The 25,294-nt window shown below is 38.5% G+C and overlaps 1 protein-coding gene across 1 annotated transcript in view; it reads left to right on the top strand.

Annotated features, from left to right (window-relative positions):
• Positions 1-3,462: 3,462 nt before the first annotated feature.
• Positions 3,463-25,294, top strand: part of LOC121285191 (glutamate decarboxylase 1) — a 67,883-nt gene continuing 46,051 nt past the window's right edge. The window contains exons 1-12 of the mRNA XM_041201455.1: positions 3,463-3,544; positions 6,629-6,691; positions 11,835-11,993; positions 12,443-12,685; positions 16,573-16,663; positions 19,181-19,293; positions 20,219-20,334; positions 20,438-20,517; positions 20,670-20,724; positions 20,917-21,033; positions 21,125-21,189; positions 22,054-22,132. Of these exons, the coding sequence (XP_041057389.1) occupies positions 3,463-3,544; positions 6,629-6,691; positions 11,835-11,993; positions 12,443-12,685; positions 16,573-16,663; positions 19,181-19,293; positions 20,219-20,334; positions 20,438-20,517; positions 20,670-20,724; positions 20,917-21,033; positions 21,125-21,189; positions 22,054-22,132 (1,263 nt within the window). The remainder of the gene's footprint in view (positions 3,545-6,628; positions 6,692-11,834; positions 11,994-12,442; positions 12,686-16,572; positions 16,664-19,180; positions 19,294-20,218; positions 20,335-20,437; positions 20,518-20,669; positions 20,725-20,916; positions 21,034-21,124; positions 21,190-22,053; positions 22,133-25,294) is intronic.

Raw genomic sequence — 25,294 nt, 5'->3', positions numbered from 1 at the left:
AGTTTACGACATATATTGCAGGTGCATGTCGATTCACTGTTAAAATGTTTAATTATTGCATTGGATTTCAAGGTATTCCAGGCTGTGTATATACAATATCTATTGTTTTAAAAATTCAAAGTATTGCATTTTCCTGATTTGAATTTACCGCCCCACCCCCTCCCCCGAGTTCCATTATCTTGGTTTCTCCTGTTTAATTTTCGGACAAATTTACTTTGCTCGTTGTCTCAATACATCAACCATTGTTCTCATTCTTTGTAAAACTACAAATCTGTTATAATTTCCTCAACCTCCCAAATGCTTTAATGAAAATCTGAATACTTCATCGTAACATTTGCTTTATACCATGTGAATTCGATAGTTCTGGTTTGTTTCAGTTTCTTGCCGCGAGATGAATCCAATATTTGTGCAGCGAGACATGTAACAAAGGAGACAGCGTTTGTGTAATGGGGACGGTTCATTTAAAGATTCAAAGTTAGCGTCACGGAACTGCTAATCCCTATCTCCTGAAATCTGCATAGTGAGACACAGTATTCCTGGTCTGGGCAGTGTGTTTTATATTAAGATTACACCTTCACACTGTCACTTCACTGAAAAGTCAATACGAAATAATAATTACATTCCTCGGTAAAAAAATAAACAAAACTAAATAAATAATATTATGTTGTGGGGTGTTAATATACTTTTGAGAAAATAACAGGTGTCCCGATACTTCCATGACTAGAACTTATGCTTCCCATCGTGTCTTAGTTAATTCTTCATTCACATAGTCGTTAAACCTGCATTTTCATTCACCTTCAGTTATATGGAATTTGTGGAATTGTCTACACGCAATAATGCATCCTGCTTTTTGTTTGATGCCAATTTGGAAAAGCAATTCTTTTCTGTCCAAAACAATGTATGACTCTGTGTTTTGCGCAAAACGCTGTCTGAAATTGGAATTCTCCGTGTAATTGATCTTGTTCTCTTTTTTCTTGACAATGGTTCGTTTATCTTGTGGCCTTCCATATCAGCTGCCACATGCTTCCCGGGGTAATTGAGTTCAAAATCCACTGTCCACATACACTCCCGCCTTAAAACCATTGACCCCTACACCTCCCCACCCCCAACAGAACCTTTCCATTTCTTCAGAATGTAATCCCCTCACAATCTAATTGCACTTGCCCTTTCGTCATTTCATTCCAATTGGCATTCCATTTCCTTCCTTCATTTGTCTATCCTCCTCCTCGCCGCGGTTTAAAAGTTATCGCATTTTTTAAAAAAACAGACTTATTTTGCTTTGCCAACTGTCAAGAACCTCACATTCCTCAATGTGTTTGTTCTTATATTTTTTAAACAGAGGGTGTAGTGAAAGATGTGACATATGCAAGCCTGCCGTGACTCCGGCAGATATGCACTTGTGTGGAGGTGCCTGTTGGATGAAGCACCTCTCCCAGGTGCACCTTGCTGTCGTTTGACAATCTTGGCCGCCCTCTGCTGGTCAGTGTTGCTTTCTGTTTACAGCCGTGTCCGAAAACAGCGGTCACAAAGCCACTGTCAATGAGGCTACAATGCCGTGCATTTAATTTTTTGGCGACATCTTCTCAAATGGTCATAAACATGGGAAAAACTTATTTTGTGTTTAACTCTGTTGAAAAATATATATGAAATAGACGTGCATGATTTCACGTTCATCGAGCTCACACTGAACAAAAGCAAAGCTGCAGATTTTCATTGAGAAGCAAGATTCGCACCACCAACAGTGAATCGATTAAATAAAATAAATCACTTCAAAGTTTTAAGCCGGTGCTGTAAAGTCTGCCATTTGGGTTCCTTTAGTGTCAGGTACTCTGGATGCTGCAGCTAAGATCTATATCTATTGTTAGATATTCCAACCTTCCTGAGGTGCACCTGCTCCGTGATCAGGATTAATAAACAGGGACTCAAACCCTGAAGGCACCAAAAAGTACCTGCTGAAAAGTCACGTAACTCCGGAGGAACGACAGCGGGGCGGTAGATTTCTGCAGACAAAGCAACCTGGTCAATATTGTCATGACACATTTTGGAGAAGAGGAGGTGGTGTGTGACTCATTCGTGCGTCGTGTCGGATAAACGGGGCGATTCACACTTTTAAAACAGCAAATCAAACGTACTTCTGAAAAAGGTCATGCTGAATGGAATTTTTTGTACTCGATTTATATTCAGACGTCGTTTCCCTTGGAGTATTATAAGCGCCCTTCATGCTGACAGAAACTTGCATGTCTAAGGATCTAATTTAGTTGTTGGGAGTCAGATGGTCGGAGTCTGCTACCTGGGCGTCTACACGAAACGGTAAGCTTCTCGTCATCATTTACCTGAAAGATACCATTTTATGAGAGACTACCTTATGTGCGAGTCATTTTGACAAAGTCCACTACCAATTTACCCGTGCTCCTCCGCATTGATGGGATTATAGTTTGGGAGTTTAAAATCCCAGTGGGTAAGTGAAATAGGTCTTTAATTGGAAAAATGGAAAAGTCCGACAGGATTGAATTTGAATGTGAAGCACATTGTGTCCCAATGCCATCGAATGGTCCAAACATTGTCAATGTGAATTTCATGTTGAATAATCATTTGATGGAAGCTCGCTTGTACTACAGATTTTGTTCTACCTTTGGACGGATAGTTACAGTATTAATTACATATAATCGTGGTGTAGCTGATTATAAGTGGGACATGTAAATTGCGTCAGATCAGCTTTTTCATTTTATGGTGTCTAACCCAAAGGCTCTTAATGACCATTACACTGGTTATTCTATAGTTTGGTCATATGGTTTTGGACAATACAAGAATCACAGTCGATGTAACAATGCTCTCGGCTCTCGGTCGCTGCGGTTGGTTAATTCATAAGTGTTTTTGCATAAATAGATTTAAATTAACAATGGCCATGACTGCATTGTTGACTGACTATTGTTGGAATATATGTGGTGAGACTCTTACTGTTCGAATGCATAATGTAGGATGTCTGACAGTTAAGCAAAGGCAATAGAAATTATTTCAGTCAATGCCTTTAATGATATCTTTGGTCCATATTAGAAGTGTTAAACATTTCGTCGCGCCATACCATTAAAATATGTAGAGCTTCGTTCTGATTGTTTGATACCTTTCCACCAATACTGATTTTAATGCTGCTTGCGATTACGCGAGACATGCCTGTGCCCGCGCGAATCATTGCTTCTCCTACCTTCCATGCGAGTGCTTTAGCGCCCTGAATGCTAATAAAGTGAAATATTTGAAAGGGCAAGACTGGGTTCAAAGCCAATCGCTCTCTATCTCTCCCTCACGCGCGCGTACACAGACACACACGGGCTTCCAAAAGCTAACAAAGCTGTCTTGTTATTATTTTCCTTCCAGAAACCCGTGTCTTTGTGTCTTTACGTTGAAAAGAAAGGATTCTAAGACGTCAGCCCCATTTAACCAAGGACTTCACGTCTGTCAGAACCGATGGCATCTTCTGCTCCTTCATCTTCTAGTGCGAGTCAAGACTCCAACTCAACAAATTTACGGCCCGGGGACAGAAGCACAAGTAAGCGATTGCTACCTATTCTTTTTACCAGCACAAGAAGATTGGCGAAGGACCTAACGGTTATTCTGTAAACAGAAAGTGCGATGTAAGACATACCAAAACCTGAACGTTTCCCAGGAAAAATTTGAATTAATAAAAGTACACTTTAACTATCACTAAGCGACATGAACATTACCAATGCTGTCACCTAGTTAGGATTTATCACAATGGAATGCTTAATGCGCCATGCTTATAAAAGTGCTGATAGTTGATTCACTCGTATTTGTTCTTTACTTACACCTGGAGGCTGCAATTCTTTTTCACAGCCCGTGGAAATAAGTATACAGCTGTATGTAAAATAAGCCTTTTAAGCAGTAATTTCAAGGCGATTTATGAAAATGCACTTCGCTCATTATCGCAACAAACCTTTTAGTGCAGAGTCTGAGTGAAAGTGTAATTATAGGAGAAAGCGAAGGCGGCTGATGCAGCTAATTGTAGCTCTTATGAACTCGCTAATAGCTGCGACGGCACAGAGTGAGGGAAAGAGAGCTATTGAACTGGCAAGGATGAGAATGGCGCTGATAGATCTAATCAGTTTACTACTATTGCCTCAGCAATTTTGACATCAGGTAAAAAAATCTAGTGGATGACATAATCGACACTGACAAAGAAAAACTTGGCATAAATAAGTACGACCATTGCGATCATTACACGTGTAATATCTCTGCTCTGAAGGACTTCAGATGCTACCAGGCGTCATTTTTATTTCCATCTGCCAGGAAACGTTGGACTAACCTAGAATTGTTTTTTTCTTATTTTTGACAGTCCATTTCGAAACTTACAATTGCCAAATTGATTCTTCCCCGCCTTACTTCAATATCTTCATGTTTTATTACACACATGTACATGTTAATATGTACATACATTAAAACTACCCAATAAGGAAGTTGTCCAGATATAATTCATATAATTCACACGCTTCCTCAGGAGGAATATTGTGTGGCAACCATTCCGACACACAAATTATAATTTAGCTCAATTTAATTCTACTTCTTAAAACGAGATCTAAAATTGCAAGTGCGATGTAAAGAGATCTAAACGTATTTTCCATTAATAGGACAGTAAGTGGGTTAATAAAGGCTCGTTCTGGTGTAGCGAATTTAAGAGTCGGTAAATGTAAATGTACAGCGCGTATTTTTGTCCTTTCGCCTGTAATCGTGTTTCTTGCTTGTCCTAACCCTATATCATTAGCTCATGGCATGCTTTATCTCCCAGACACTGACCTGAGGCGCATTTGTATGTCAGTGCATTTTTCGCACTAGTGTCATGGAGAGGCTTTACCCGGGTTGTCAGAGTCACAAAAATCATCAAAAGAACAGAGCAAAGCAGAGAAATGGTGTTCATCTGCCATACCTACACTTAGAAAGAGACAATCACGGGGAAACAGGAAACATCAACCTGCGCACTACCTAGAATATCAGAGAAAAATATTTTCCGAAACGAACCCACAGATCTGAAACCTGCGTCTTAATTACTTTTTAATGTAGATAAATGGGGTCACCTTCTATCGACGATACATTTGCAACGTGTATGGATGGAATTGCTGAAATTTGTAATTAGCATTCTTATTGCGTTAATGTTAACTAAATATATCTCCCACTATATTAAATATATAATAATCTTCCCATTCCAATCTACAGGAAGTTGGGCATATGTGTTAACTTTAACCAGATATCACTTGTTTAATATATCACTTTTACTTTCGTATTTTACCGTTGCTTAAGACTATTTTTTATTCTCTCTTTGTTGCGTGGCCACTGTGCTGGCTTTGTGATACCATTAGTGTTTACACGCCTCATAAACCCGGGCTATGGATCTGTCAGACTAGGGAGAGAGGTCCAAATTACCGTTTCATTCAACTGTTAAGATGAAGCAAAATATATACTGCACGTTCGTAATTATTAATTAATTTAAACTATATTACTATGTGCACACTGTCGACAGACTACGTGGAAGGCATTGTATGTAAAGTCTAATGCTTGTAAATGTCCTCATTTCATACATTTCAGCCTGGGGTGTATAATGTACACACCAATCCCTGTAATTCACTGTACAGGGACTGCCCAGCAGCATAATAGGCGTATTAATTACTCGGCCAGATTACGAAGTAAACAGCTGCATGAATCATTAATATGCGAAAAGGGATAAAATTATAGAATAATGTATCAAATTAGGTGGAGATTTGCAAAAAAAAAATTATGTGGGATGTTAAAACTCGTGCAAAACAGTGTAATATTCTCGCTGGTTGACCTCTAGTCATGCAGATCCGAGCTAGTCAAATACCATTTTTCAGCTAATTAATTCCTGGGCTACTCTTCTGACCCCATTTCACGCCAGTTTGTTTTAAGCTTTCCATTTCCCGGAAGTGTGCCAACATTTAGCAGCTATTCAATCCTCGGACGAACTGATGTTTCTATTTGGAATTTCAGGAAACAACAAAAGTATGAGAAGAACAAAATTCTGTGAAATGCTTTCACGGCGTTAAATGCTAAAACTAGTCATCAATTATCCGTGTGTGCCGATTAATTCATGACATGGAATAAGGATCTCAGACTGCTTCGTGCAGATTTTTCGAGTTTCATTCATTTTGGGTGGCCGTTGTTAGATTGTCTGCATAATAATGATTACTGCATCTCAAGAAGACATTTAATGTAATGGGAGCCGCTTCGAGACATTTCGGAGAATGTGAGAAGTCACTATACAAATACAAACCTTTCTTTAACAAGTTTCTTTAGCGCGTTTTATTATTTTAGCATGTAGTCATGTAACCGGGAGCTTAGTGCAGTAAGAATTGCCCAAATGGTTATGGTTAGAGACTTTCACAACAATACAATGATAAAAACAAAAAACTGCGGATGCTGGAAATCCAAAACAAAAACAGAATTACCTGGAAAAACTCATGGTCATGAGGACTCGAAACGTCAACTCTTCTTCTCCGCCGACGCTGCCAGACCTGCTGAGTTTTTCCAGGTAATTCTGTTTTTGTTTCACAACAATACAATCTGGCTTTGTATATTCACGGTCTTTTCATTGTCTCTGTTTCAGCCTATGACTCTTGGTGCGGAGTTGCTCACGGCTGTACAAGAAAACTTGGTCTGAAGATCTGCGGTATGTTTTTCTTTATTTGACACGAGTAAGTACAGATTTTTTTAAGGGGCCTTTGAGAAACGTTGATATACTACAACAAGCCGACACACAGGCTGGACACCCTAATTCCGTCCAACAGCGCATCGTCCAATTGGTCGCCTTTGAGGCATCTCCAATGTTTTATGAAACAGTACAAAATCGCTACTGTAGATTGCAGCAACAATGTTTCTCTTATGTTTCCTCTTTAATATCAATGGCATTCCTAGTGATTCTGCCCTGGAATCATTTTAAGATGTGCTACAGCAGATTCAGTTTAGTAGCTGCTAATCCTAACTTTAATCCAATTTGCAACATCACAAAGGTATAACGTAACGAAGTCACTGAACACAGAAGAGTGTGCATTTATGAGAATTGGTTGACATCAAGCCCGATTTATTGAGCAACGCCGTTGTTTATCTGCCAAATTAGAACTGAAAAGATAACGTTTTGAGCAAATACGTTTGGAAAAAATATACTTCTTTATAGGATTGACCGATACAATCATTCATATAGCGCCTATCATGTCCTGGACGTCCCAAAATGCATTGCAGCCGATAGGTTACTCTGTAGTCACTGTTAACGGTAAATGTCGTCACTGTCGATTTACAAACAATGACAGCAATGTCCCTGCACAGCCCAACAGTAATAAGGTTAAAAACAAGTCATCTGATTTGGTGATGCTGTTTGGGGTAGATTGCCAGAGGAATTCCCTGATCCTCATTGAATTGGGTTTGGGATCTTCTGGGTCCACCTGAAGAGACAATTTGGACCCCTTTTAATGTCTCATTCCCAAAGAAAACATCTGTGGCAATGTAGCACTCCCTAGGTGCTGCACCCAAACGTCAGTTTAGGTTACCAACTCCCAGGTCAAGTATGCGAATTGATGGTGCAAAACTTCAGCCAGTTTAGTGGATTTGTCAATAAAGGACGGGGCCATGTACAACGGTCATTTCAGTGAAACTATGAAATGCCCTTAACAAGACAAAGATGAGCAAAACAGCTCCAAAATAAGACCAAGGTGAATATGTGCGCCAGTCACCTCATATTGATAATTTTGTGAAGCAAATACCTATGACTGCACTTATGTCTTTTTCCCACATTTACCTTGGTGTCCAAAAGTAAATATGGTAAAAAAAAATCTACCGTTTTAAGTGATGGGTGGGTTATTACTTCACACTAAATGGTCTGAGCGATATTTCCCACATATTTTTCTTCATCCTGTTTGTACCTTTAAAAGCAGATGGAAATATTTTGCTATTTCCAGCTCAGCAAGAAGAAAGGAAAAACATAAATCGTATTTCGGTTGGATGCAATTTTCCAAATTTGTTTGTGTTCTGCTTTAATGTTTTATTTACATCTTTTTTTAATTCTCATAATTCACAATCACAAAAGCGGAAAATACATTTGATTAAAACTTTCTCTCTTATTTTGAACAGGTTTATAAAACAATTGGGTAGAACACCATAAATATATAAATTACAATGCCTGTCAAATTATATATTTCACGTTTCCTTTTTTAACATCTGTAATGCATTCGCAGTCTAACCGCGGTGCTGTGGAGGGCAAGGACGTGAATTAATGATTGTGAATTCCCTTCATAACTCGTTTTTAAAGAAGTCACTTCGGTCAATCTTGGGCTCCTCCTTGTGGAATGACCAAGTTTAACACATGCAACTGGAGGAATGGGGTTGTTTTCGAGACTATTGTGCAGCTGGTGCCGTGCGGTTAGCTAAAGGTTAAAAAAGACCTCAAAAATTGCGCTACATGAAGTACTGGAAAACAAAATAAAACCTTAGTAGAGTTTAGAATAAGTTCTCCGAATGCAATAGAATTTGCATTCCGATCCAGAATAAATTCTACTTCCCAGAGTTAAAACTTACAATTTCTTACATCACTTCAGCTGCGAGTTAATTCCAAATTACCAATTTAATGCATTCCTAAATTATTATTTTTCACAGAAAGTAACAGTATTCATAACAATTATGTTTATAAAGTTGCGAATACATTGTCTGAGGGACCAAATTGTCTCCACCAAGAGATAACTTTTCAATCTGAACACTACTATTGGACTAGACATTCCTGTCAATGCGTAAACATCATCCGAGTGTATTGCGGAGTTCGATAAATGTGAATTTGTAACAAATCACAATAGTTTTACAATGAGAAGGAATTTTTTGTATCATTAACAAACCTCAACAAGCTGAAAATGAACAGTAAACAGCCTAATTCATCTATTACAATTAATTCCGAAGGCAATAAATGTAACCATTTCCTGACTAAGGGGAGATCAATGATCATGCACTGGAAACAGTTATAATGCTGCTTGAATTACCGGGCGGGTGGGGGGTGGTTCGTATTATTTCCATAACAACTTACAAATTTTCAATTTTTCTGTGATCTCCATTGTCAATGTGTGTTACCTGGGAAATTCTCCCAATGGGTTAAAATGAACAGACATTAGCCCCATCTCCCCTTTCCTCCGGTTGCCCTTGTAGCTTGTATCATTCCATTCTCCCGAACATTTTTTCTTGTGGTACTCTGCATGCCTCACTCTGTCCAGGCTATTCGGAATCTCTCTGTATTCCGCGTCTGGTTCCGAGATTAAACTGTTGTTCTCCAATTTACCCCTCAACTAAAGCAAGATCCTGCCTAACCCATGCCCCTTAGCCCAGGGTAAGCATTTGTACTTTGGACTGCAGACCAATGCAACCACACTCCAAGTGCACAGCTGTAATCTCCATGGGCTATCGGTGCTACTCTCCCAGAACAGTTCTAGATTTTTAACATCACCATTTATCACTGTTCCGGGCCCTAAGAATGTTTGTCGCACAATCGACTTTCAAAAAGAATCAATCCTTCAGGTTACCTTAATTACAAAAAAAAAGGTTTTGTAGCGTTGACCGCTTTCGTCTGAAGATGCATGAAAAATAATAGTTACTTCCCACTATTTCCCTCTCCTTCTTGACGCTTCATTTCACTGGCGCCAAACTTTCCTACCGTCAAATGCAGTATTGCTTTGCTGTGTATGCTGATGTAAAATCTGTACCTGTGAGTGGAAAGTCTTACTCTGAAGCAGAATTAATGTAGCCACAAATCGGGTTACTGAAGCTACAGGGTAATTGCGAAGCGAATACAGTCCTGGGAGTAAAGGACTGTCCGGGTGTCGACAGACTGCGCCACCTGGCGGCAAGATGCACCGTGACTTTAATAGATTGGAACTAATCCGGATCTTCGCCACCTCCAAACTTTCCATTCTCAGTCTCGAATATGCAGAGAGCCAGATCACCCAAGGGTTATTTTATCCCAGTGCTTTTAGGCGATTTTTGCTACTTTGTTGCCCGCAGCTGTGATTTCGGTTCGGAAAACAATTTTTAATGTTCTAAAGCATTAAGTAGCTGAGAGGAGTTGCTGGTTTTATAATTTGCAGCCGCAGATCAAGTTCTTCACAAAGGGAATCGAATAAGCAGATCTGAGGTTTTAATAGATGTCCCCATTATGCTGTTTAATGGCGAAAGCGCTTTTCATAAAACGCCTAATGATGGAATATTCTATTCACTGATTGAATCGCTCTTCCACAGTAATGATAATTGTTTTGAGGACGGAATTGATGAAATACACTATCGTTGCGAACAAAAATAAAACCTTATTGTTGACCAAGAATAAAAAGCTGCGCTTTGGTATCGTGGATATGCAGTCCCTCACTTCTCAGAATTCATCAGCCTTATCTGGCCAAGCACCGCCTCCCTCCAGGGAACAGATTAATGGAAAACTTATTAAAAGCCTATTCGTCACCTCGCTGTTTTCTGAGATAGCACCGCCAGCAAGCACAAACTCCCCAAATTACAACATAAATGCAGTCTAGCCTTGGATAAATTATGAAGAGCAGTGTTGGTTCTTGTCGGGTTAGTTATGTCGTGTTAGGCTAATGTTTCTCAACAGAAAGGCTGGCACTTTAATGGCAGACGAGTTGTATATAATATGACCGTTTTTTAACAGAAAACTGACGAAGGGATATTTACATTAGAATAAATCATTGGGTCTGGGAAACTTGCAGCTGGAGAGAAAGAACATTTTGAATTATACGCGCTTGTTGCAAAGGCTTTTCTTGCAATATATACCAGTAACATCTTTAGATTCCACGAGCATAAAAAGGCGGGCATTTTTGACGAGGAAGAAACAATGATCCCAGCTCGTGAGCTGAACGCTTTACATAAAAAGTACATTTTCAGGTTGCTGATTAAATCGTGACCTTACAGGTCAAATGCACAGTGGTTAAAATATTACATGTTAATTTTCAGGCTGATCCGCTAAACACGAGCGCAGGGTTGAATGGGAACAGCACTCCGCTGTCTCAATTTGGTAGATTTCATTCCATTTCAGCGAGTTCTGATTAGAACTGGGCCCAGGGGCTAAAATAGAACAAAAAAAGTCGTGGAGCTGGTCTGTCACATTTAGCCCATGTTTGACATGACTCATGTTTGAAACAGTTTTTGTTGCAATGTTCATCATTATCAAAGGCCAGGCTTCCTCGTACAGTTTAATTTCTTTTAGAATAGGGGAAGAACCGAAATGATATCTGTGGCATGAACTGGTAATTTTAGGGAGAATTAGCTCTAATTATAATGGAAATATGTCGATTATGTAAGTATTAGCCGTGCGATGAACTAGTTTGGAAATGAACCTGGAGATGTGGAGATTTACATTAGGAGATAGCTGACATGTTGCAGCATGCTTTCATTCATCACTACTCCTTTCATTTTGATAAATTGGAAACTTTGGCCGGAGGCTCTTTTTGACCCAGGCACTGCTTTCTTCCAGAGGCTGCTTCTGGCTGTCTCGTGTGTCGGGTTTATTTAGCAAGAATTTGCCAGTGCACTAAATAACGAATATTTGTTTTTGCATGGTCGGGTTTGTGCTGACGACATCGTGACCGCACCCTCCTACGGGCAAATACTCCTTATAAATCGTCTGTTGTGGGTCACAGTGGATGTCTAATAAGCAAAATCTTCCTACTTGCTGCACAATATCCTATTAGTGTCACTTGTAAGCGAGACAAAAGCAACACAAAATATGTTTGGAAGCGGAAAGAGACCATTTCTGACTGGTCTTTCTTGCAATAATGTAGGTTTTTTGCAAAGGACTAACAGCATCGAGGATAAAAGCAGGACCGTAAGTTCACTGAAGGATCGCCAGTCCTCCAAGAATCTAAACACCAGTGAAAACAGTGAGAGGGACTCGATATTCAGGCGCACCGAGACTGATTTTTCCAATCTCTATGCCAGAGGTAATTTATGAATGATTAAAAAAGTGAAAGTTTAACTCTAAATATAATAATTATGTGCAGTGGAATTTTTTTCAATTGTTGGTGCAGCACGTGTACAATGCTAAATATATTCTATTAATCTCTAGATTTTTTGGCATGTTATATTTCCAGAAAAAAATAGCAAAATTCTTGTACTTTTATCAGGATGCTTTTTAAGAGCTTATTTTGAAGTTTGTGTTTATCGATTACATTTATTCTATAATACTGGATGGTGTGGTTACATTTTAGAATATTTGTGCTTCGACAGTTGAATGAACAGCAGTTTAGTTATTGAATGACCAGTGTGGTATGCAAAATTTCCTTGGTTTAACCTGTGTTTTCCTGGACTAATGAAGACCAGAACGTGTTGCTTTCATGTTTTTTATCATACAGGAACAGAGATAAGCTTTTTACAATGTATTCCTTTTCAGACTTGTTACCAGCCAAAAATGGAGAAGAGCAGACCACACAATTCCTTTTGGAAGTGGTCGACATTCTCCTCAATTACATCAAGAAAACGTTCGACAGGTCCACAAAAGTTCTGGACTTCCATCACCCACACCAGCTCTTGGAGGGAATAGAGGGCTTTAATTTGGAGCTCTCAGACAATCCTGAATCTCTTGAGCAGATATTGGTGGACTGCAGGGACACGCTTAAGTATGGCGTCAGGACAGGTAAAGTTCACCGAGCTTCTTATTCAAGGTTAAAACCAATGATTAACTTTACGTTTATAATTCGCCCAAAATTGGCATTCTGCACAAGGTTATAAGGTCCTTTCTTTTGTATTTCAGCAAAAAATGTTCAATTTTTTGTTCACAGACTGGAATATCTTGTTTGTGGGTACGGTGGTTTATACCTATTATTATAGTTTTATGTGTAGATCATTTCGAATTCTTTATGAGCTGAAGTTGCTATTGAATGGGTATTCTGTGTGTCAGTGGGTTCTATTGTGTGAAGGAGGCACAGAGAATATACCTGTCACTTGTTCGAATGTGGTTGTGACGTCTATTCGATTCCAGATAAACCTGACATAGATCCGGAAATGCCACATGTACCACCTACAGTCGTCAAATGGATGAATGTACAGTTTGTGTGATTTGAGAGCTGTTTGATTACTTTTTATATCTCCAGTAACTCTTTAATTCATCAGAAATCATGCTTTAACATGGATGGGACAGATAGAATATAGCATGAGTAACAATGAACTAAGTATCCGGCCCTGAAGTTTACCCTAATTCACTGATCGCTCTCGTTCTAAGAAGCAGGGTCATACTCGTGTGTCGAGACGTGATTGATTTCGGTTATTGACCACGGCCTGACTTCTATTTGTTAGCAAATCAAAAGATGGTCCAGGTGCGGAAATTACCAAAACTGACTCGAATATAATGTGACGCTTTATTTCCCGCCGACTGAATAGGGAGCATTTTAAAATCATAATTAATAGCAGAAATCATTGTAGTTCTGTCCATAAACTGCAGTAGAGCGCATGGATAACAGCATGCACGAATTTTATATCAAGCACAGAACCTTTTTCATTTAGTCATGGTCTACTGTAGTGATGAAACCGAAAGGCAATTATTTCCCATTGGAGATATATCCTCGAATTTGCCAATTAATCAAAAACTATACTTATGGAGAAGACGTTTCATACCGTTTCCCCTCATCCCACCCATCCGCTCTGAGAACCCAGTGAGGAGTCGAGAGTTGATCATTTCCCCTCTCAGTTGCTGGCTGTATTTTAACCCCGGCCCTTCTCTCTCACCGGGTTGTTTGGTTTGCGAAAGATTTGGTCATTCCAATATCTCTGCTGACATGATTCCTTACAGTTACATCCTCCCCACGCCGGAACTCATTATGTTGTAATTAACTCCGCGCAGTCAACCGATTGACTGCTCCTAACGTGACAGCGATCTGTACATGACTCTGCAGCGATGGCACTGGTTTATAAAACGCTCTCTGTAAGCCCCACAAAAATCTGTGAGATTCTCTATGTCGAACTACATCTGTTTCCCGTATGTTACGCCCAAATTTCGTTTGTAATGTTCAACTGGTTGATTTTGTAAGCATTAATACAACAATTAAAACGGATCACTACATCAAGCTGGCCACTGGCAGTGAGGTGCTACAGCTAATAGGAATGTGAATTCCTGATCTGACACAACCATGGCTACAGCAACGATACAGCACCTTCATTACGATTATGATTAATAACAAATGTAATAAGCATTTGTCTAGCATCGAATAGTAGTTACCAGACAAAAAATGTAATCGTGGAGTGCCAAGGTGTCGAATGTTATCTTCAAACTGGGAGCTGTGCCTTATATAGAACACGCTATTACGCGCATGTTTATGTAGGGAGAGATATATCGATAACGATTTGCATGATACATCGGGATTACACTGAGCTATCTGCGCCACGTTATTTGTGTTCCTCATATTCGAACATTTGGTGCTGTCATTCACGAATAGTGACAGAAGGGAGTATGTCCCTGTGCCTTGTGGATCTGCCTTGTTGCAATTGCTTTGCTATTGTTTCTTGACAATCTCCTATTGAAGCCTTTTGTATTCTTTAATCCAGCATTTCCACATAAACAGGTGGGAAGAAGGGCAATATGTTTGCCAATCTTTACTAGGCTGGCTACTAAATAGATCATTGCCTCAGTTTATCAGTTTTATAGTACAAACCAAGTCAGTATGTTTCAAACTGCGAGCAATTCACGTCAAAGGGCAGAAGCCTTTCCCGTAAATTGTACAGTAATGTCCGGGTTACACATTAGCTCAGGCAATAAAACTGCAATACTGCGACTGTTACTGCCCCACTCAGCCCAGTGTCAGCCGAACTGATCGAATTAGGTAATTACACCTTAACTTGTGCTAAAGGATGAACCTACAAATGTATTCGTATATATTGTTAGGAGCCGAATATCCTTTCCCTCGATTGGCCACATTTCAATATTTGTGTTATCAAGTCCCGGCATTCTTTATCATTTGGAAAATAAATACTGCCAAGAACTATATTAGAAAATTAAAAGTTACTGTTTAGTCCTGAGTTGGAAGGGACTGACATATTGACAGTGTATTCACACATTCATTATCCAAGTTTTTAACGTGTACTTATATTTTTGAGAAGATGGAATAACGCTCGGAACTAATATTTGATGTTAAACATAGTTTATTGTGAATTTTGTAAATATTTTACTTAGGTTCGCGGTTCACAGTTCCATCTGCTTGTCGCGGCCCATTGACTGGTGTAAATAAAAGCTGATGAACTTAATATGCGTTTAATTAAAAGCCATCTTAGAAAAAAATCTAATTTTAAAACAGATCTACTTAATTGTACATCGAATCATTGACCTATAAACGCAAGACTTGTGTCAGTAAAAAAAGAACAGGAAATAGCGAATGTGAAGATTCAGAATTGGATTTTGCGCGCACTGTTTTCTTTCTGACCAAAGGTGATTATCACTCAGAACAACACTAATGATCATCCTGCCCGGGCCAACATTTCATCAACATGCTCTTAGTTAAAGGTGAGATTTAACACGAATATGTTAGACACAACTGCTTTGCGAGGGAATGATTTGCAGTGAACATTTCCTAGCAATGGCGAATGACTTGGTTTCTGACTATCATATGGAGTTTTCAATACTTAATTACCTTGTAGAGTCTCTTGGAAATCGATAGGTAGCAGCCGTCTTCTCCAGACCGGGATCGATCCGTCCGACTAAATTGTGAAGCTTGATGCAAGACTCTCGGTCCGCTTGTTTGGACACGAGCTTACTCAGAACTGCTGATTCCAGATGCTTAAAACAATGCAATGGTGTTTAATTCCTACCCAAACACGTTTTAATCCGACAACATTCTGGTGATGTAATGTAGTGGCTCCTTCATGGAAATACTTTAAATCACTCAATGCACTTTTTCATGAATAATATTGTATTACAGATTTCAAAAGTCTATCTTTCGTTTGCCATTTTGTAAAAGAACTCCATTTCATGGGATCTGATGAGCCATTTAGAAAGCATTTAAAAGGGGTTAATGTGTTCAATAAATGAAACCGACCCCTGAACTAAGAGAATGACGCGTCACAAAGAATGTATGGTGATCTGTCAGACTGATAAACTAAAGCTCATTTCTTTGGTGAAGTGGGGCACTCCGATATTCGCCAATTCATGGCTCGGGTTTCAGATTTCTATCAAGAATTTTGTAGAGCAAGTTTACTAAACTGACTTCCAAAGTTAACATTTCAGAAAACTCGGAGGGCAAATCAACATTTTGCACACTCATAGCGCTAGGTTTATATTCACGTCGAATGACTTTTTAGAGCAATGGTCTTTCATTCATAAATTGATATCCAGAACCAGAAATAGTGGGTAATTTGCAGTCAATTGAAATAAGACTATTCACTGCAGGTCATCTCTGTATAAACTAAACGTCTGGAATGTTACCAGAAACAATCAGTTCCAGGCACGAATCTAAATCCAATAGAAAATGGGCTGAAACCCTCTAACTGATTAGGTTTCGTTCTGCATCTCTGATGTTTCATTTTAAATTCCCGCAGGGCACCCTCGGTTCTTCAACCAGCTTTCGTCTGGCCTTGACATTATCGGTTTGGCTGGAGAATGGCTCACGTCAACAGCTAACACCAACATGTAAGTTCGGGCATGCACTTCATCCCGCTTTCCTATTACATTCAGTGACGATCACGAAAGAAAATGCATCAGGTCCCATGTCTCGGGGAAGGATTTTACAGTTCACCAGAAGAGTGAACTGTATCAGAGCGAGTTGTAACCACCCCGCCCTCCTCACAATGTTGTCGGGATACAGACTGCCTCAAGAGTAATTTTACCGGCGACGTGATTAACGCCCATTTGAATTCCAAATAAATTTTAAAAGGTGTTGTAATGGAAATTAACACCCCCCCCCACCTCGGATTTTCGAAGAAAGGTGGGGAGGCGCATTTATTTTAATGGCTTGATACCTGAACAGTCCTCCAGATCCCATGACGGTTTACTTGCTTTGCACACCAGAGCGCGCTCTTAGGCAGATCCCTTTGTATACAAAGGGAGATTGGGAGAAAAGAAAACATAAAATGAGAAGTGGTGAGTTGTTTTAAGCTTGAGGATAAATCGGGATGTTTAAAAGGTGTACGATATGTTAGGTGCAATGTGTTGCCAAAGATTTGCTTGGATTGATGTTACCTGATGTCACATGTGAACGTCTCGAATTGAACCCGCCAGAACAAGGCAGATCCAAAATGGCCTGTGGAAGTCATATGGATCTTAGACAGAAATCCCATGCCCCTTATTGCAACGGACAGCCTTACATTCGTGTAATGTAGAATAAATCGAAAGATTGTGGAAATGCAAATCAGCAATATTTCAAGACAAACCATGATATTAAGACAAATTAACATGAATTCAGACTGAAGAAAAACAGATTTAGTACCAATGTCTGGAGGTTATTCGTGCTAAGAATGGAATAAATTCAGAGTATAGCAAAGGGTCTTAATAAAACTGCGCCCAAAAAACGGTATCCACGAGCATTAAACCGATGGTCTATTACAGACTGACTTGAGTCTGATCCTCAGTGACATTGGAGTTCTGTATATATAAGTTCTGATATAACCATGGAGCTTCACTCTCTCAACATGCCATTGAAATTTTTGTAAGTCCTGGGGGTCCAAAGACTTCTTGGGTACTTTTAAAATGCAGCTTTTCACTGGTCCCTTTTCTTGCCCCAAGCATTGCAATCTCAGTAAAAGCAAAATACTGTGGATGCTGGAAATCTGAAACAAAAACAGAAAATGCTGGAAAAAGTGCTAGACCTGCTGAGTTTTTCCAGCATTTTCTGTTTTTATTGCAATCTCAATGCCCTATTTCAAAGCACATCCTGTGCATTATCAAAACTGTCCACTCCACTTTTGCATGTTGTACTACTCTTACTTCATCCCTATCACCACTAAGACCTTTATCCACATTCCTGTTACCTCTGGGGATGATTTTTCCAGTGTCCTCTCATTAGCCTCATAAGCTCTATTATACTCAAACTGACTTACAAAAGTACTACCCTCCACGTCCTATCTTACGGCAAATTCACTTTTTTCTTAACTAATCTCCCTTGGTGCCTTGTCCCCAACACAATGAAACTAATATCTTCATAGTTATTTCTGAGTTCTTTTGTCATTTTCTCCCTCCTATACATCAGCAATCTCCTCCAAATCAATGTCCTTATTCATTCCCTCAGTCCTCTGACTGTGGCTTTTTATGCATCCCACCCTCCCTTAACTTTAGAATCTTTAGTAATTTGAATCTTGGAACTCTCTATCTAAATGTTTACAGCATCGGTACTCCTGTGTACGTCTTTAAAAACCTCTTGGAACCCATCTTTCTGACCAGGCATTTGGTCTCCTCCCTTATTTATTCAATGCTTGGCATCTGTTCCTCTGCTGTGAAGCAAATTAAGATTGTTTGTTATGTTAATGATGCTATATAAGTGCAAGTTGTTATTCTCTAGATACTGTTGGTTCATTTTACTCTACATTAAGCCACCCAGTGATCCTTTCTTTGAAATAATTAGGCTAAAATGTGATCTGATTGTCTCCTCAATGTATAGGCTGCATTTTCCATTCACATCTTCAATGGGTATACTTAAAGGCTGACTGCTTTTCTCTCTTTGGCTATTTGGTAATCATCATTTATAATTACATTTGACATTTATAGACTGCTATGGATTACAGAAACAAAACTGCCCTTGGGGGATCATCACCTGGATAATTTTACATGAATGATTGCTTTTGGATTTTTGCAATCCTGTTCAATATTCTTAATTATCTCTGCTGGCTGCTTGTCTATATTTATTCTGTTCACTGGACTGTCTGTGAGTTCAAATAACGGGCATTCCATATTATTTACAATGACATGTTTACAAGTGATATATCATGGCTTTGAACCTTTTTAAAAATAAAATTAATTGAATTGCACTGGATAAATGGCAGATACGCCTATATTTTACAGCCAAGAGAAAGTGTCATCTAAATATCTGCACCTGAAAATAATTTTGATCTATTGGTCATAAATAAATGACATACAATCTTTCATCAAAAGCATTATGATTAAAAATGAGACAGTGGCTCAAAAGAGTAGTTACATGTAATACTTATCCTGCAGGTTTACATATGAAATAGCACCAGTGTTTGTCCTCATGGAACAAATCACACTGAAGAAAATGCGAGAGATAATTGGTTGGCCCAGTGGGGATGGTGATGGAATCTTTTCACCTGGTAGGTAAAATGATCGATTTACTTTGGTAAGACACGCAATCTGTAACAGTGAAGCCACGGAAAATAGATTTTGCTGTCAAGCCAGTGAAAGAAAATGCACAATTTTAGTCTTAGCAAGAAATCCAACTTGACAATTATTTTTCTTCAGACTAGTATGATGCTGTTACCCTATTTTCAATGCATTACCTTTAATGCAATTCAATACAGATTTTTAATTGAGAAAGATACTTGGGATCTTGGGCTAAAAATAAACAGGTACTCTAAATTTATCAACCTAAACAACATTCTGTAGGTCAAAGCTTAGGATTCCACACTTTCATTGAATGGAATTTCTCACATTTATTTTAAAATGCTCTTCCTATATAAAACTAATAAATATGGCCTGGGTTTTCAATGTTGAATGATAGAAGCTCAGTTTAATGCAATATTTGTTCTTTTGTGGAAGTTTGAATGTTGTTTTCCGTACATCATCACTGAGGCACGTCCAACATCAGCACAAAGTATTGTGGTCATGGTGGTTTCCTGGAACTCTTGGACACCCTCAGAAAACATAGCCAATGAGTTTCAAAAAATTTGAAAATGGTCCTACAGTTATGTTTCATGCCTATTTCCCTTTTAAAGCCATACATGCCGTTAATTAAAACAGATCCTTGTTCTGTGACCCTTTTAGCCAGACATGTGCAGAAATCGTTGTAGTCCATCGTGAAGATAGAGCATTGTTGAATGCATGGCACATTAATTGCTCTATTGAAATTAAGTTATTTAAACGGGATTACATTTCAAACTAATTCACTACTATCCACCCTAAATTCAGGAAAACTTGAATATCATAACATATACTAAAATGAAATTATTGAGCAGCACCATTAATAAATGTTTGGAAAGGTAATTTTAAATGCTCTTACTTAATTTGTCTTTTTTTTAGGAGGGGCTATATCAAATATGTACAGTATAATGGCTGCCCGCTACAAGTATTTCCCAGATGTAAAAGTCAAAGGGATGACTGCAGCTCCTAAACTGATCCTATTCACATCAGAGAATGTAAGTTGTGTGATTCTTCAAATTTATTCTTTTATTATTTCTTTCATTATGCTTATGCATGTTTTCTAAAATAAATGATTTTGAATTTATTTGTTTATTGCAGAGCCATTATTCAATAAAGAAGGCTGGGGCTGCACTTGGATTTGGAACAGACAATGTGATTTTATTAAAATGTGATGAAAGGTATAATTCAGTATATTGCCATTGAGTTGACTTCAAGTATACATATGTTAAGAGCACTACTTGATTGGAAAATTATAATGTTATTATCTGCTGATTTTCCAGCTATAAAAACTATGATTTTTATACATATTTTGTTTCTAAAATGATTACAGAGGGAAAATAATGCCATCTGATTTGGAAGCAAAAATTATTGAAGCTAAACAAAAGGTAGGTGCCTAGGTTTAATTCCAGTGAGCCATCCCTCTTCCCTCACTTAGGTTACAAGAGAACGTCTTTTTGTTGTTGCTAACTCCATTTCTATTTTCCAACTTTTCATTACAGAAGTCTGTGATGCATACTTTAACATTTTGTTCAATTTGGCACATAAGATAAACAAAATAAACTTGATTATTTTTACAGGGATATATTCCAATTTATGTTAATGCAACTGCAGGAAATACAGTGTATGGTGCATTTGATCCCATTGAAGAAATTGCCGATATATGTGCTAAGTATAATCTCTGGCTCCATGTCGATGTAAGTCTTATTTTTAAATTTTAACTTTCAAATTCTCATGTTTGCATTTCTGCAAAACTATACTAGTTATCCTATTTTCACTTATTTGTAGGCTGCATGGGGAGGTGGACTCCTGATGTCCAGAAAGCATCGTCATAAACTGAATGGTATTGAAAGGTAATTGCTGTGCTTTCTAAGAATATATACTGATTAACCTATTGTGGCATTTATGGCTGCCAACTCTTGATGGACGTATTCATGGAGTTTTCATCAAGACCGCCCACCTCCAATTGCCTCACCTTGTAAAACGTCCCTTTAACCCGTCTCCAATGGCTTTATAACTGATAAATGTTCACAGAAAATGAAAAGTTCACAACTTTCTTTAATGCCCTTTCAGTTTTTTTTCCTGGCTTGTTTGCAGCAGTGTCCAGGGGAGTAATCTTTAATTCCTGGAGACTCCAGGAGAGTCATGGAGAATTGGCAAGCCTTTTGGCAGGACAGATGGGAAATAAGAAAAATAAAATGTTCCTGTAAATAGCTATCTGCTTTCCTCTCATGCTGTAACTCTTTCAGTCTCCTTTGTTTTTCTCTTACCTTCTCTGCATTTCTCTCTATGTTTATCATTTCCATATCGACTTCAAATAAAACAAGGAAATCGATCAATTACTGGCATGGAACAAATGGGCTGAATGGCCTTATTCTGTATCTAAACTTTCTATGATTCTGTGAGCTACAATTTATTGAATTAAAAGCCAATAGTTGGTTCTTCTGATAAATTAATAAAATGCTAATAATTATTTTGGTTACACTTCATTTAAAAAGAAAAAAAAAGTTTTTGATCATGTATTGGTGAGAGGGCCCATTTCAAACATGGCTGTTTTCAAATCAGGTTATACTGTATGACTGATCTCTACTAAGGACATAGCCATTAATACCATCATGTTCTTATGGACCAATCAAAGCAGACAGCAAATAATATTCAACATTTTTAATAATACCTTAAGCATATGTTGTGTAATTACAGACTGATTTTTCTTCCAGGGCCAACTCAGTTACTTGGAATCCCCACAAGATGATGGGAGTTTTGTTGCAGTGTTCAGCTATTCTTGTCCGAGAAAAGGTATCTATTTGAATTAAATACACAAATTAGTTATTGTTAGCTTCTCTGGCTACAGCTGCCACAAAACGGTAAGGTTAATTTAGCTTTTATTATAACATAATTCTACACATGTATTCAGTTCTAAAACAAACATGATGAACTATTCTGTCAAATGTTATGAATTACAATGTTCTGTCATTTTCATTTCGTTAAAAGTTTCTTTAAAAGGACCTTTGTGCGTTCATTCCAAAATGATGTAACGGGGAACGTGTACAATGAACAATATGCTCCTTTTATTTCTATACCTGTCCAAAACTGCTCATTGGAGCCCTTATGAGAAGATTTTTTGCATAACATTTTAGAATTCAATTCCTGTGGCCTGAAGGGGAGCACTGCTTTAATTTGCATGGAGTTTTGTGCCACAGAGGAAATTCTCCACTGGGTTTACTCAATATCCTTTTACCGATGGGTGTTATGGATGTTATGATGGTATGTGCCAGGCAGATCAAATCCACGGGGGAAACTTGATCATGAGGTCACAACGCAATTTGTAGTTATTTTGAGATGCGTGCCCTGAATTCAGTAATAACAAGCCCACCAAGACTTTAGAGATTTTTTGTAGAAAATTAAATAAAATATTTATTAACAAAAGAAAAGACTTCAAGCACATACATAGGTCTACAAATCACTACTATAATAAATCCTAAAACTCCTAATTATTCCAGCTTCCAGTAACACATAATTAATGCAACATAAAGAAAAAAATAGATTTTAAATAGATTCCAGCCAGTTAACACGATACCTTGGACAGCAGATTTCAAAATGGCTTTTCCCAGCTTTGGTTTCTGTAGACAGCTGCTTAATGCACAAATACTGGAGGCTTTTCACACTTATGATAGATCTTGTAATGTCTTCTTGTAATGCAAATTCCACTGTTCTCGTATGTCTTTGGAACTATACTTTTCTCATAATATAAATATTTTCATGGCGCTCGTATTATCAGTAACCTTTGAAAAAAATAAACACACTGCTTGGTCTAGCTTCTCTGGCTAGATATAATGTTCTAAAATCTCTTTGAAATTCAAACTACCCTGATTTATCTAAAATTGCAAATTCTCCTCACCTCACATTCTAAAACTTCAGCCATGTTCATGTATTTAGCATTTCAAACCTAGCTTATTTTTATAAATCAGACTCCAGATCAGCTGTTTCCAATTCAATTAACACATACACACACACACACTATCCAAACCCCACTATTAACCTACTTTTGCAATAAAGCATAATTGACTTATGTGAATTATTATAGTTTCATGACATGGGCATGGTTGTTATATGGTAAACTACCTGAGTGCAAGAATCACAAATTTCACTCTGGGTAAGTTTTTGTTCTCAGATTTACGAGTTTCCCACCAATTTTCAGGGTTTTAAGTTGAGTTTTATCTATGAGCTCAAAATCCTCAGCCAAATGCTCAGAAAGCTTTACATAGTTACCTGAATTAATAATTAGTAGATTGGTTGATGAAGTTGGTAAGCATAGTTTTGCTTTGGAATTTGGATCTGAATCCAGACCAGATTGACGGAGGCCTCTTCGGCTAATTATATCCTCAGGGAAATGAGTTTGAGAATAGTTTCACAGCACAAAACACCAGGAACACAATAGTAATTTGAAATATCCTAAGGATGTTGTTTCAATGTTGGGATGGAGCAAGTTTTACCCTTCATCAGGCAAATACTATACCCAGCCAGTTGGTGTTTGGTGCACTCATTGGATGCTGAGTGTTCTATTTCTCAGAAAGGGTATCACTCACCTGATGAACACTGAATAATATCTATTAATGATTTTAATATATTCTTGCCTATGTACTATTTTCTATTACTTTTTGCCTATGCATATAATTCTCAGTGGTCAAATGGCATAGAGGTTGTAGTGATTGTACCTCTACACAGGAAACATTAACATCCTGGGAGTTACCATTGACCAGAAACTGAACTGGACTAGCCTGTAAATACTCTGGCTACAAGAGCAGGTCAGAGGCTCGGAATCCTGCAGCGAGTAAGTCACCTCCTGACTCCCCAAAGCCTGCCCACCATCTACAAGGCACAAGTCAAGAATGTGATAGAATACTTTCCACTTGCCTGGATGAGTGCAGCTCCAACAACACTCAAGAAGTTTGACACCATCCAGGACAAAGCAGCCTGCTTGATTGGCACCCCATCCACAAACATTCACTCCCTCCACCACCGATGCACAGTGGCAGCAGTATGTACCATCTGCAAGATGCACTGCAGGAACTCACCAAGCCTCCTTAGACAGCACCTTCCAAACCCATGACCACTACCATCTAGAAGGACAGGGCCGCAGATACACGGGAACACCACCACTACCTGGAAGTTCCCCTCCAAGCGACTCACCATCTTGACTTGGAAATATATCTCCGTTCCTTCACTGTCGCTGGGTCAAAATCCTGGAACTCCCTGTCTAAGAGCACTGAAAGTGTACCTACACTGCAAGGACTGCAGCAGTTCAAGAAGGCAGCTCAGCACCTCCTTCCCAAGGGCAATTAGAGTTGGACAATAAATGCTGGCCTAACCAGCAATAGCCACATTCCATGAATGAATAAAAAAAAATTCAACACTAGACAACCAGGAAAAATAATGAGTAAGGTTTTTGCTTCAGTTGTCTTTCTACTGCTGACTATTCTATGCCTCTCATCTTTGTTTCCCTTATCTTTCATTTTTGACCTCTTAATCAGTCATGTGCAACGTATATCTCTGATTCTGGGTACTCTGGTCTTTTTCATCTGCCTTTAATGACAGCCAAGTCCCAATTCAAATTGAGTTTGTGGCATATACAATGTGCTTTCATCATGGTTTAAACTTTAAAATGGAAGGATTTCTTTCTCCCACATGTTTTGATCCAGGATCAAACAGTGAGGTGGATTCAGTGGCTTTAAAGTGAAGCAGTTGAAGGTACATAGAGATCCAGCTGATATTGATATCTGTTGAAAAGCACCGAGAAGGGAGAGATGGCTTCATGGTAAACAAATCCTTTTGCTTACACCTCTTATACAGGAACTTGGAATAAGCAGTTGGTGATGAGTGAGCTTGGTATGTAGTATTAGATATGAATATACAGAACATAATTTGGCCCATTGCAAGATGTCTTACTAGGGTCCTTTC

Source organism: Carcharodon carcharias, chromosome 12 (genome assembly GCF_017639515.1).
Source record: "Carcharodon carcharias isolate sCarCar2 chromosome 12, sCarCar2.pri, whole genome shotgun sequence".
Classification (NCBI taxonomy): Eukaryota; Metazoa; Chordata; class Chondrichthyes; order Lamniformes; family Lamnidae; genus Carcharodon; species Carcharodon carcharias.
The sequence above is the reverse complement of the archived record's forward strand: the minus strand, read 5'-3'. Positions and strand labels throughout refer to the sequence as shown.